Below are 14,564 nucleotides of genomic sequence, written 5' to 3'. Positions count from 1 at the left end.
TGAAGGTCAGGTCAGAACTGAAGAAGCTTTTTGGAAGAGAAGTGAAACATCTTCATAGAAAAACCCAAGAAAGTCCAATTGCCCTTTGAAAAAGCACCTTTGGGGCAACTATGACCTGGAGGACTGAGAATCTCTATAGACCCTGATTAGAACATACTCTTTTCGGAACACAGAGCTGTTTGCTCAGGGTCTAAATTTTTGGATAGGTTGAAATTAGCTCAAGAGTTACAGGTTGTCCTCCCTGTTTTTCTGGAAGCACATCTGGCTATCTGCATTTAACATGTTTGTTCTTCTCTTTTGAAAGATGATATTTCCTTTCCACTGGCCGTGCCCGTACATTCCTCTCTGCCCTCTAGCCTTGGCTGATGTTCTGAGTGCACCATGTCCATTCATAGTGGGAATTGATTCCAGATATTTTGATCTTTATGACCCTCCACCAGATGTTAGCTGTGTTGACCTAGATACAAACACCATTTCACAGTAAGTATTTGGAGAGACTTGTTTGTTTGCTTTTTTTTTTTTTGATAAGACATAATTCAGGGGACAGAGTTTTAAATTAATTTCCCTAAGTTTGCTAAATTATTTATCAGGGAAGGGAATTAAGGGTCTGTTCATATTTCCGTGAGTCCTCGGAAAGGGGCGGCATACAAATCCAAACAAACAAACAAATTAATTAATTAAAATTAATTCCACAGTCTGCATTGGTTGCCGATCAGTTTCAGGTCACAATTCAAAGTGTTGGTTATGACCTATAAAGCCCTTCATGGCACCGGACCAGAATATCTACAAGACCACCTTCTGCCGCACGAATCCCAGCGGCCGGTTAGGTTCCACAGAGTTGGCCCATCGATTAAACAATGTCGGTTGGTGGGACCCAGGGGAAGGGCCTTCTCTGTGGCGGTCCCGGCCCTCTGGAACCAGCTTCCCCCAGAGATTAGGATTACCCCCACCCTCCTTGCTTTTCGTAAACTTCTTAAAACCCACCTCTGCCGTCAGGCATGGGGGGAACTGAGACATCTCGCCTTGCCTATGTAGTTTTATGTATGGTATGTTTGTATGTATGCTTTTTATATAATGGGTTTTTTAGGTTTTTTAATGTAAAATTGTTATTTTAGACTTTGATATTAGATTTGTCATTGTATATTGTTTTTTTATCACTGTTGTGAGCCGCCCCGAGTCTGCAGAGAGTGGTGGCATACAAATCTAATTAATAATAATAATAATAATAATAATAATATAAAATAAAAATTAATTTGCATGTATTGTCCCTTGTTTACTCCGCAGTAGACAAACGTACATTTGAATCTGTAAATTGATTCCACTAAAAAGCATTGTTTTAAAGATTAGCATTTAATCCTTGAATATTAGATCTCTCACAGAGGCAAATTGCATTTAGTAAATATAATTATTTAGCATGTGCTTGTAATCCATTTCGTGTTGTTGCAATAGCCTTGCACAATAAACTGGCATTAGCTTTAAACTAGGTAGTGAGATTAAGAGAATACTTGGCCCTTTATCTAATAGGTTCCATGCTAAACTAGAATCAGAGGATAAATGTTAATGTAAGGACTATTATCTGTTTGTTTTGTTTTGTTTTATTGCCTTGCTTTACAGGAAGAGTGCATTAGTGAATGACAAAGACATATTGGTTGCTTCAGCAATTTGTTTTTGCTGGACGCGTACAAATTAATCTTTTAAACGCTTAGCAGATAGTCTTCCATTATTCTTAGTACTTTGGAAGAGCTTTATTACAAGAAAAAGTTGAATTCCTTGGGGTGAAAAAATATGTCTTAAGATGATCTAGATTTAAGCAGCTCCAGCGAAAGGAAAGATCGCAGGGAAAATGTGTCTGTAAAGGGAAAGGAAGTTGCCTTGATGAACGAATTCTAATTTATTCAAAGTTTAACTGCTTCTCAACTTGGAAATCTATTTTGTGTATGGTTACACTTGGTATTCGTGGTTACTCTTGGTACAGTACATATGGCCCTCATTTAATGACCCTAGTTAGAACTGGAAACTCCATTGTTAAGCATCAAGGTTGTAAGTGGAAAAGCCACCTGCCCATGCAACTTAGGCAAGCTGCCATTGTTAAGGAGGACTATGCAGATTGTTAAACAAGGATCTCATGCGATGGTGACTCCTGAATTCCTGCAGGCTTCCCCATTGACTGTGCTCGTGGGATACTGGCAGGGAACATTGAAGGTCATGATCATGTACTGGTAAAACCACAGTATCACTGGAAGGGCATTTTCCTATCGTGTGTAGCCTTTTTGGGTGGGGATGGACATGTGGGACTTTAGTAGGAAGCTATAAGTCACTCTTAAATATTATTATTATTATTATTATTATTATTATTATTATTATTATTATTATTATTATTATTAGATTTGTATGCCGCCCCTCTCCGTAGACTCGGGGCGGCTCATAACACAATAAAACAGTTCATAGCAAATCTAATAATTTACAATTTAAAATATTTTAAAAACCCCATTATTAAGCAGACATACATACAAACATACCATACATAAATTGTATAGGCCCGGGGGAGATATTTCAATTCCCCCATGCCTGATGACAAAGGTGGGTTTTGAGGAGTTTACGAAAGGCAAGGAGGGTAGGGGCAGTTCTAATCTCTGGGGGGAGCTGGTTCCAGAGAGTCGGGGCCGTCACAGAGAAGGCTCTTCCCCTGGGGCCCACCAACCGACATTGTTTAGTTGACGGGACCCAGAGAAGGCCAACTCTGTGGGACCTAATCGGTCGCTGGGATTCGTGCAGCAGAAGTCGGTCTCGGAGATATTCTGGTCCGATGCCATGAAGGGCTTTATATAAATATACCCCAAACACATGAGCTAAAATTTGAGCATTTCGCCATTGAATGGCAGAGCTAGAGAATTTCAAACAGGGCGTTGCATGCTCGACAGAACCAATACAGTGGTCAAATCCGGTTTTTTTACTACCAGTTCTGTGGGCGTGGCTTGGTGGGTGTGGCAGGGGAAGGATATTCCAAAATCTCCATTCCCACCCCAGTCTGGGGCCAGCCAGAAGGGGTATTTACCAGTTCTCTGAACTACTAAAAATTTCTGCTACCAGTTCTCCAAAATGCTCAAAATTTCCATTATTATTATTATTATTATTATTATTATTATTATTATTATTATTAATTAGATTTGCATGCCGCCCCTCTCCGAAGACTTGGAGCGGCTCACAACAATAAACAGTACAAATCAAATTGATTAAAACAATTCATATAAAAAGCAATCATACATCTCATATAAACCATACATAAAACAGAAACGGCCCAGGGGAATCAATTCCCCCATGCCTGACGACAGAGGTGGGTTTTAAGGAGTTTACGAAAGGCAAGGAGGGTGGGGGCAATCCTAATCTCTGGGGGGAGTTGATTCCAGAGAGTTGGGGCCGCCACAGAGGAGGCTCTTCCCCTGGGTCCCACCAGACAACATTGTTTCGTCGAAGAGACCCAGAGAAGGCCAACTCTGTGGGACCTAACCGGTCGCTGGGATTCGTGCGGCAGAAGGCAGTCCCGGAGATATTCTAGACCTATGCCATGAAGGGCTCTCCGGAGCCTGCTGTATTTCAGCCCTGCCAATACCCCATGAAGGGTATTGTCGCTCAACTAAAGAATCTGTCATTTGCACCCAGCAATAGTCACCTGCTCCAAGAAAACTGAACTTCCTTTTATGACTCTGCCAAGCCAACAAGCAACTTTTTCTGCAGAAGCTGAGAATATAAATATCTTCACCCAGAAAGCTGGAGTGCACGCATCCAGGAAGGAAAGGAATAAATATTCAAATTTGGTTCTTCTATTTATATTTGCTGGGTCATACTGGGTGGGGAGGGAACCTTTCTCCTGCAATTTGTCATCCTATCTACATTGCCATTGGAAGATTAATTGGTGAATTAAGAATGCCAGGAAAGGAAAAGCAGAATCTCCTGAAACCACGAGATAGGCAGCAAATAAATTTAACAACAACAATAATAATAATAATAATGTAATAAGGACCGCTCTGACTCTTCATTTCCTGCTTGACTCTGAAACACCTGGTTTCTCTCCCAACCAGCCCTACCTGCAGCACAAACTGGGAGTCCTTCTAGATTATAGAAATGATTTTCTTGCAGATAAGAAGGCAGAAGTAGATATTTACTTTTAATCAAAATTGTATCGTACAGATAGTCCTCAACTTAGGACTACCAGTTGAGCCAGCGTTTCTGTTACTAAACAAGACTATTGTTAAGTGAGTTTTGCCCCATTTCACAATTTGCCTTTCCACAGTTGTTAAGTGAATCATTTCAGTTGTTAATTATTAATATTTATTATTATTTATTAGATTTGTATGCCGCCCCTCTTCGTAGACTCGGGGCAGCTAACAACAATAATGAAACAACATGTAACAACATGTTTAAAAAGTGCTATTGCTAACATGTTGTAAGCCGCCCTGAGTCTAAGGAGAAGAGCGGTATAAAAATCGAATAAATAAATAAAATAAATTAAATAAATAAATAAATAAATCTAATATTTAAAATAATTTTAAAAACCCTTATTTAAAAAATCAAACATACACACAAGCATACCATGCATACATTGTATAGGCCTAGGGGGAAGGGAATATCTCAGTTCCCCCATGCCTGATGACAAAGGTGGGTTTTATGGAGCTTATGAAAGGCGAGGAGGGTGGGGGCAATTCTGATCTCTGGGGGGGAGTTGATTCCAGAGGGTCGGGGCTGCCACAGAGAAGGCTCTTCTCCTGGGTCCCGCCAAACAACATCGTTTAGTCGACGGGACCCGGAGAAGGCCAACTCTCTGAGATCTAACTGATTAAGTTAATAATAGAATAGAATAGAATAGAATGGAATGGAATTTTATTGGCCAAGTGTGATTGGACACACAAGGAATTTGTCTTGGTGCATATGCTCTCAGCGTACATAAAATAAAATATACATTTGTCAAGAATCATGTGGTACAACACTTAACAATTGTCATAGGGGTCAAATAAGCAATGAAGAAACAATATTAATAAAAATCTTAGGATATAAGCAACAAGTTACAGTCATACAGTCCTAAGTGGGAGGAAAAGGGTGATAGGAATGATGAGAAAAACTAGTAGAAATAGAAGTGCAGATTTAGTAAAAAGTCTGACAGTGTTGAGGAAATTATTTGTTTAGCAGAGTGATGGCGTTCGGGAAAAAACTGTTCTTGTGTCTAGTTGTCTTGGTGTGCAGTGCTCTGTAGCAATGTTTTGAGGGTAGGAGTTGAAACAGTTTGTGTCCAGGATGTGAGGGGTCAGTAAATATTTTCCCTGCCCTCTTTTTGACTCGTGCAGTATACAGGTCCTCAAGGGAAGGCAGGTTGGCAGCAATTGTTTTTTCTGCAGTTCTGATTGTCCTCTGAAGTCTGTGTCGGTCCTGTTGGGTTGCAGCACCAAACCAGACAGTTATAGAGGTGCAGAGGACCGTAGCCTGCAGTACTAACCACTGCATCACTGTGGCTCTTAATCCCTAACATTTCCCTTTGGATTCCAGGCCAGGAGATAAGCGAATGATCGCATGGAAGATCCTGCCGAAGAAACCTTGTAAGAAACTGATGAGCACTCTCAATCACTTGTATCAGCAGCTGGCAGCATGTAAGTTGAGGAGGGCCCAGAAGAGCCTCTGTGATTGTGGTTGTGGTACACTATGATAGTGAAACCCTTTTTCATGACAAGAAGGAGCAGAGGGAAATTAGGTTCAAGTTAAACAGAGGGAAATTTGTGCTTTGGGGAAGTAGCACTGAAGGACCCAACAGCCGTCCCGAATCTGCGGAGAGGGGCGGCATACAAATCTAATTAATTAATTAATAATTAATTAATTACATTTGCATGATGTGTCACTTCCTTTGAAACCCTGGGCAAGGTTTAAAAACAACGAAACCTTCTTTTATTTAAATCCTCGCTGCAATGCTTCTTAACCTTGTCAACTCTAAGATGTCTGGACTTCAATCACAGAATTCCAGGAGTTGAAGTCCACTCATTCTAAAGTTGAGAAGGTTGAGAAGCTCAGACTTCCTTAGAAAGTTCCCGTGGACCTTGGATGTTGACTGTGGGTCATGACTGAGCACTCTGAGGATGGGCTCATGAGCTCAGTTTTCAGCCATGATGGCCTCCTGCTGTCCTCTATGGCGCTCAGGGGCTAAATGGTGCTCAGGGGCTGTGCAAGCTCTGTTTCCACTGGCAGAGGCACCGCAGGCTGATCCTTCCCAGTTTCCAGTGCGGCTCCATGGCCCAGATTGAATCACCCTGCATGCCAGATCCGGTCCCTGGGCCCTGAGTTTGACACCCCTGGTATAACCCCTGGAGCCGAGGGTTAGTCTAGAAGACCTCCAAAGTCCTTTCCACTTCCGTCATTCTATAAATATAATCATATTTTGGCATTTCTGCTTTTTTAAAAAAAATCTACAGTGCACCAAAGGCCACGAGACGATGCTTTCATGGAGTTGGCTATGAATGACTACGACTTTCATTCCAGCTCGAAGCTGCACCTGTTAGATGTAGAAATTCAAGAGGCATTTCTCACGTTTATGGCTTCGATCCTGAAAGGCTACAGGTCTTACCTGAGGCCTATTACGCAAGCCCCTTCGGAAACGGCAACTGATGCAAGCTCCCTTTTCGAACTGCAAGGTAAACCGGAGCCGGTTGCGTGCAAGTTGGCTAGAAATGTGGAGCAGTGGTTCTCAACCTTAGATCACCTTTACGTTATGCTGGCTGGAGAATCCTGGGAATTGAAGTTCACCAATCTTAAAAGTGAACTATGATTGAGAAACAGTGATGTAGACCCTGGGTTGAAATAGGAAACAGATGCCCTCATCACCTCGAAACTCGACTACTGTAACGCTCGCTACATGGGGCTACCTTTGAAAAATGTTTGGAAAATTCAGATCGTGCAGAATGCAGCTGCGAGAGCAATCATGGGCTTTCCCAAACATGCCCATGTTACACCAACACTCCGCAGTCTGCATTGGTTGCCGATCAGTTTCCGATCACAATTCAAAGTGTTGGTTATGACCTATAAAGCCCTTCATGGCACCGGACCAGATTATCTCAGGGACCGCCTTCTGCTGCACGAATCCCAGCGACCAGTTAGGTCCCACAGAGTGGATCTTCTCTGGGTCCCGTCAACTAAAGAATGTCGCTTGGCGGGACCCAGGGGAAGAGCCTTCTCTGTGGCGGCCCCGGCCCTCTGGAACCAACTCCCCCCAAAGATTAGAATTGCCCCTACCCTCCTTGCGTTTCGTAAGCTGCTTAAAACCCACCTCTGCCGTCAGGCATGGGGGAATTGAGTCCCTCTTCCCCCTAGGCCTTTACAATTCTATGCATGGTATGTATGTATGTATGTTTGGTTTTTTTATATTAATGGGCTTTTGATTATTTCTAACATCAGACTACTATTGTACACTGCTTTATTGTTGCTATTAGCCGTCCCGAGTCTCCGGAGAGGGGCGGCATACAAATCCAGTAAGTAAGTAAGTAAGTAAGTAAGTAAGTAAGTAAGTAAGTAAGTAAGTAAGTAAGTAAGTAAGTAAGTAAGTAAGTAAGTAAGTAAGTAAGTAAGTAAGTAAACAAACAAACAAACAAACAAACATGATTCAGGGACATTTGTTGAGGTCTGTGGCATCAGCGGTTATGGATCAAAACTCTTTATAATGAGTGTTATGTATATGCAAAAAAGGGGGTGGGGCTTGGATTTTTCAGTCATACCCACCGTTTTGGGGCTATTGAGCACCCACTCTCCCATATGGTCACCATGATAAGAACAAAGCATTGAGCAAAAATCAAACTGCTTCTGTTGAAGTCTCTGCAATTGCTTCTGATCTTGGCACTCCGAGTCTATATATAATTTGCCAGTTGATGAATTTGATCAATTCTAGTATTAAGTGGCAAATGTTCATGAGATACCTACATATCCTAGGTCTATCGAAGCAAAGTTTTTAGCTGCTTTTTCTGTTTTCCCTAGTTTTCTATGCTTCCCGGAGACCACAGAAGTTGGCTGGCCAATATATTTAAATAAATACATAAATAACCTCACCCAAATTTTAGATCACAAAGTAAAACGTTTTCCTCATTAGAATAGCGCAGTGACAATTTTCAAAACAAACCAGACAAAAATTTTGACCAAAGTTTCATTGTCATTAGAAACCTAATTATAACAAAATGGATTTAAAACTCACATGTGAAAATGCCAATAATATCCAGGACATTCCTTATGAAAGTACAGTGATACCTTATCTTACAAACTTAATTGATTCTGGGATGTGGTTTGTAAGGTGAAAAGTTTGTAAGATGAAACAATGTTTCCCATAGGAATCAATGGAAAAGCAATTAATGCGTGCAAGCCCAAAATTCACCCCTTTTGCCAGCCAAAGCGCCCGTTTTTGTGCTGCTGGGATTCCTATGAGCCTCCCCTCCATGGGAAACCCCACCTCCGGACTTCTGTGTTTTTGTGATACTGCAAGGGAATTCCCAGCAGGAGAATCCCAGCATCACAAAAACGAGCGCTTCGCTGGCAACGGAAGTCCGGAGGTGGGGTTTCCCAGTGAAGGGAGCATCAGTGAAATCGCAACATCGCAAAAACACCGAAATCCTCAAAACCCCATCTCTGGACCTCTGTGTTTTTGCGATGCTGCGATTTCACTGAGGTTCCTCTCGCTGGGAAACCCCACCTCCGGACTTCTGTGTTTTTATGATGCTGCAGGGGAATTCCAGCAGGGGAATCCCAGCAGCGCAAAAATGGGTGCTTCGCTGGCAACAGAAGTCTCGAGGCAGGGCATCCCAGCAGCGGTGGTGGGTTTGTAAGGTGAAAATAGTTTGTAAGAAGAGGCAAAAAAATCTTAAACCCCGGGTTTGTATCTCGAAAAGTTTGTAAGACGAGGCGTTTGTAAGATGAGGTATCACTGTATACTTTATTTATTGATAGTCAATCAATTACCTTACTGATTGATTGATTATTTGACATATAACCCAGTTGTCAATCAAATACAAGAAGCTGTTCAGTGGTCTGGTTTCCCAGTAAATTCCTGGATTGTTAAATTCCAGTTTACTAAAACAGAACCATCATCAGGTCTGATGGTAACAGTAGCAAGCCATAGATGTAACAAGAAAACATGATTTAGAACAATCAGGATTGACATGCTGATAATGAAGGGAAGGGAACAATTCATGATTCAGTCCTAATACTCAATTTGCAAATAAAAATTTAGCATACCAGAAACATGTATCCAAAACGGAATATTGTGAATTTAGCAATATTTTAAATATTTTGCTCGGCTTCTTTGCCTCGATCTGTCTCTCCCTCCCCTCCCCCCCTCATTTATATGACCACACATCTTGCAAAATAAGTGACATGGGTGGCTATATAACACAAAACACAGACACACACACTCAGACAGACAGAGACACATAGATCAAAATATATGTGGCTTAGTGAGCGTATGGATTAATTGGTTGTGTTTAATTTCATTTCTTCCTTTGTTCGTGGAATAGTTGCTCCTTGTTTTTCTGCTAGCGGGATCATCTTTGTTTTAATCTTACAGGGTTCTTGAAAAGTCGTGATCGTTCACATCAAAAGTTTTACACTATGATGACTAAGACCCAGATGTTCATCCGCTTCATTGAAGAGTGCTCTTTCGTTAGTGACAAAGATGCAAGCCTTGCATTTTTTGACGACTGTGTAAATAAAGTAAGTGTGCTTGGGCATCACACCCTGTTTGACTATACTTGTTGTTACAAGGACTTTTGGCCACTCACTACACTATAGAGCAGTGATGGCGAACCTTTTTTTCCTGGGGTGCCGAAAGAGCATGTGTGCATGCTGTCGCGCATGCACAAGTGCCCACTCCCATAATTCAATGCCTCGGGAGGGTGGAAACAGCTCCCCCTGCTCCCCGGAGGCCCTCTGGAGGCCGGAAATGGCTGTTTCCCAACTTCTGATGGACCCAGTGGGCTCATGTTTCACCCTCCCCAGGCTCCAAAGGCTTCTCTGGAACCAGGGGAGGAAGAAAACGCCCTCCCATCCCACCCAGAGGCTCTCTGGAAGCCAAAAATGCCCTCCCAGCCCCTATGTCCCACAGAGTTGATCTCCTTAGGGTCCCGTCGACCAAACAATTTCGGCTAGCGGGACCTAGGGGAAGAGCACAATAAACAAACCAGAAGTGCCTTTTTCCGAACTTCCGGTTTACCCGTTGGATGGGGTTTTTTGGTTTGCAAACAATGGATTTGCTTAATAACCATGGTGTTCACTTAGCAACTGTGGATTCACTTAATGACCATGCGGATTTTCTTTACTGCAACCAAAAATGCTAGAACTGTCATAATCCGGCATGATTACAGGGAAATCATACTTTATGATGATGTCACTTATTAGTAGAATTGCTGGTCCCCGTTATCATTATTAATGGAGGACTACCTTAACTTGAAGCCTTACAATTGCATAAGGAAGCCATTTTATACCTTACAGCCCTGGCTTCAATCATTTTTGGAGTTGAGGCTCTGATATCCTGCACAAACCTTGTTTGCTCTTTCAGTTTGCAATAGCAGTAGCACTTACCGTGTTTCCCCGAAAATAAGACACTGTCTTATATTAATTTTTGTTCCAAAAGTTGTGCTACGTCTTATTTTCGGGGGGGGGGTGCCTTATATTTCTCAAATAAGACAAATTCACAGGCAGAAAAGCTGACACCCCCAAAGAAAGTGTACCGTACAGTACACTGATTACGGTACGGTACCTGTCAGTATGGCACCCACACCCATAAACGACGGCACTTATATGGTACAACAGTATACTCCCACTACTGCAGCTTCCGGCCACCAGAGGAACTACAGTCTATGCACTGTAGTGGAGACTGTAATGGCGGTGAGACAGCAGCAGACTGTGTCTGCTGTACTGGACGGTACAAAGCGATGGAAGGGGCCAGCAGGGGATGCCACATTATTACAGTACCACTATGAACAGCTTTGAATGGTACCATATGTTTTTCCACCATACCACATGTAAACTTGACTACGCCTTATTTTCGGGGGGTGCCTTATATTAGCAAATTCTGCAAAACCTCTGGCATGTCTTACTTTCGGGGTACGTCTTATTTTCGGGGAAACAGGGTAGACATATATACCGCTTTACAGTGCTTTACAGCCCCTTCTAAGCAGTTCACAGAGTCACCGTATGGCCCCCAACAACCTGGCTCCTTAATTTTACTAACCTTGGAATGATGGAAGGCTGAGTCAACCTTGAGCTGGTCAGGATCAAACGACTGGCAGTTGGCAGAGTTAGCCTGGAATACTGCATTCTAACCATTGCACCACCATGGCAATAATAAAGAATTGAACAGAATAGCAGACCAGAATATCACTTAGACTTATATATTGCTTTACAGTGCTTCACAACCCTCTCAAAGCAGTTTACAGAGTCAGCATATAAGGACCCCAACAATCTGGGTCCTTAATTCAACCGATCTTGGAATGATGGAAGTCTGAGTCAACCTTGAGCCTGGTGAGATTCGAACTGTCGAATTCCTGGCAGTCAGCAATCAGAATTAGCCTGCAATACTGCACTCTAACCACTGCACCACCCATTTCTTAGTAGAGGGGATTTTCACATCCGTTCCCTCGGGGAAGGGATATTTATTTGTCCTGATCTATCTAAGGCAGGTTTGTGTGCATATTGCATCTGACGTTTGTGTGCGTATTTAGCTCTAAAGTCTGCCACCTTCATAAGATTCCATGCGAAATGACTTTTTCAGAGATTCTTTTGATCACACTTTCTCTGGCGCAGATCTTCTGACAAGATGTTAAATTTAGGGAGATCTTATGCATTAACCTTCCCCTGAAATTTGATTCTTTTTCTTTCTTACTGTCATGAGCGATCCTTGCCTAGCGACAATTAGGATCGGCAACTTGATTGTTAAGAGAAGCAGTCACTAAGTGAAACCACCACTGTTGCGTATTTCAGCTTTCCTGTGCCTTGTAGGAGTTGTGAAGGTTGTAGGTGCGAGGGTTGGTTATTTTTTCATCACTGCTGAAGCAACTGCAAATGGTCACTAAATGAGATAGTCACTAAACAAGGGCTAAACAAGGATAATTCATAGGCTCTAATACCAATAGGCTTGCAAGGAAGCATTTTATCTATGGGAACTTATACCAGTGATTTTCAACCTTTTTTGAGCCATGGCACATTTTTTACATTTTAAAATCCTGGGGCACACCACCAACCAAAATGACACAAAATGACACCCTAAGACACTCTCCTCTCTTTTTCCATCCGTCTCCTCCCCACCCTTGTGTGTGTATACACACTCTTCAACCATTTCCAAAAACAAGTGAGGGCTGAGGTTTTTTCTCTCTCTTATTCTTTGGTTGCTTTTTATCATATGCTTTAAATCAAGAGTCACTTCTCTCTCTCTTTTGTTTCTCTCTCTTTCCTCTCATTCTCTGTCTCAATCATTTTCTCATTTCTCTTTTTTCCTCCCCTTTTTGCTCATTTCTCTCTCCCTTCCTCTCCTTTTCTCTCTTTCTCTCTCTCTCTCTCTCTCTCTCTCTCACTCTTGCTTTCTCTGTCGCGCGCTCTTTCTCTCCCTCTTTCTGTCTTTCTCTCTCTCTCTTGCTTTCTTTCTTTCTATCTCTCTCACTCTCACTCTTTCTCTCAGCAAAAAGTTGTGAGACCGGAACCTGAGCTTCCTTCTTCGTGACACACCTGACCACTGCCTTATACCACGCCCTGTTTTTAAAATATTAAGTATTACTTATTTTATTTAGCTTCTGACTTCTTTAAAGGATAAATTGAAAGGATGAAATATATGCTTAAAGTACAATATCAACAAAACTCTCTCTTGTTGCTTTGCTTCAACAGATTATATGTCACTCTGAGAGGGAGAAATTTCATACGGATTGTGTGTGTATTATCACAATCGCTCTCCATTTGGTAAACACACGAGAGAGCGTTGTTTTTCTTCTTTTCCCTCCAGGAAAAGAGTGACAGAATAGATCTGGCTAGAGTCCCTCAAGCGTGACCTAAGAAGGGAAAGTGACTGGGGATTAGTTGTTGTGTGTTGCATATAAAGTGAGCTTGCCATAGGAAAGAAGTTTTGGAAATTATCCTTCAAAGATTGCATTAGCAAATAAGTCACACAGCATCTCTCTCCTGCCAGGATCAAAACCTATTAGAGGTGTTCTCTTCAGCTATCTTTATGGAAGGCAGAAATTCTCCTTTACCTGTCACTAACCACGGAGCAATCAATCAGAATAGAGCTGGAAGGGACCTTGGGGACAGTAGTGAAATCCACATTGTTTTACCACATGTTCTGTGGACGTGGCTTGGTGGGTGTTCTGCTGGGCTCTCTGATAGGAGCCTCCCGAAAATTCAAGGGTACAAATTTCAGACACACACACGTTTGAAAATTCAAAACAATGTTCTTTATCCCAAAATTCAAAATAAACTAAGCACTCTTTTTGTATTGCAAAGAGCACTCTTCCCAAAACAACCGGGTGGTCCGTACAATTTCCCTTAAGCAGTCGTTGTTGTTGTTGTTGTTGTTGTTATTATTATTATTATTATTATTATTATTATTATTATTAATTGGATTTGTATGCCGCCCCTCTCCGCAGACTCGTACATTAAATACTTAGCTAGCAGCTGTGAAGAAACTTCACACCCATTCTTCTTCCAACGAAGTGACACACACACACACACGTTGCTCTGCTTTGGTTTCAAAGGCGTGAAAAAGCAACAAAGTCCAGCAACACAAGATTCCTGACGAACTCCGATCAGATATTCTTCCACAACGGCCAAACCCACATGCTGCTATTTATAGCAGCAGCCCTAATTACTGGAGCCCCACCCAAACACAGGTGGCCTCCCTTATCTCCTGTAATATGTCCTTACTTGGTCTCTTCTACGCATAATTCTGCGCTTGCGTGGGTCCAAAACGTCTTCATCCGAATCAATGGAAGATAAGGGAGATTGACTGCCTGGGCTGTGTGCCAAGCCCCCCTCTGCCGAGTCACTCCCACCTCCTTCTTTGTCCCAGGAAACTAAACTCTGAACTGATTCTGTCGGCAATAACACAGGCCTGTGACATGTTGAATTTTCCCCTGCATCCACCTCCCCATTCCCTGGGGCAGGAGCTGGGCCAGAGCCAACCACAACAGTGGGCGTGGCAGAGAAAGAATACTGCAAAATTTCCATTCCCTGCCCATTCTTGGGCCAACGAGAGGTGATATTTTCTGGTTCTCCAAACTGTTCAAAATTTCCGCTACCAGTTCTCCAGAACCTGCTGGATTTCACCCCTGCTTGGAGGTCTTCTAGTCCAACTCCATGCTCAAGCAGAAGACCACTGATGAAGCATTTACAACTTCTTCAGGCAAGCTGTGGCACTGGTTAATCATTCTCAATTGTTAGAAAGTTTCTTCGTAATTCCAAGTAGCTCCTCTCCTTGATTAGTTTCCATCCATTGTTTCTTGTCTTGTGGTTCTGGTGCTTTGGAAAATAAATTGAGCCCATCTTCTTTGTGGCAGCCCCTCAAA

General features: G+C 42.4%; 1 protein-coding gene across 4 annotated transcripts in view; it reads left to right on the top strand.

Annotated features, from left to right (window-relative positions):
• Positions 1–14,564, top strand: part of DENND4A (DENN domain containing 4A) — a 128,883-nt gene that overhangs the window by 61,559 nt on the left and 52,760 nt on the right. For all 4 annotated transcript variants that reach the window (XM_070762668.1, XM_070762667.1, XM_070762665.1 and 1 more), the window contains exons 10-13: positions 305–480; positions 5,539–5,639; positions 6,453–6,671; positions 9,581–9,726. In XM_070762668.1, the coding sequence (XP_070618769.1) occupies positions 305–480; positions 5,539–5,639; positions 6,453–6,671; positions 9,581–9,726 (642 nt within the window). The remainder of the gene's footprint in view (positions 1–304; positions 481–5,538; positions 5,640–6,452; positions 6,672–9,580; positions 9,727–14,564) is intronic.

Source organism: Erythrolamprus reginae, chromosome 10 (genome assembly GCF_031021105.1).
Source record: "Erythrolamprus reginae isolate rEryReg1 chromosome 10, rEryReg1.hap1, whole genome shotgun sequence".
Taxonomy (NCBI): domain Eukaryota; kingdom Metazoa; phylum Chordata; class Lepidosauria; order Squamata; family Dipsadidae; genus Erythrolamprus; species Erythrolamprus reginae.
The sequence above is the reverse complement of the archived record's forward strand: the minus strand, read 5'-3'. Positions and strand labels throughout refer to the sequence as shown.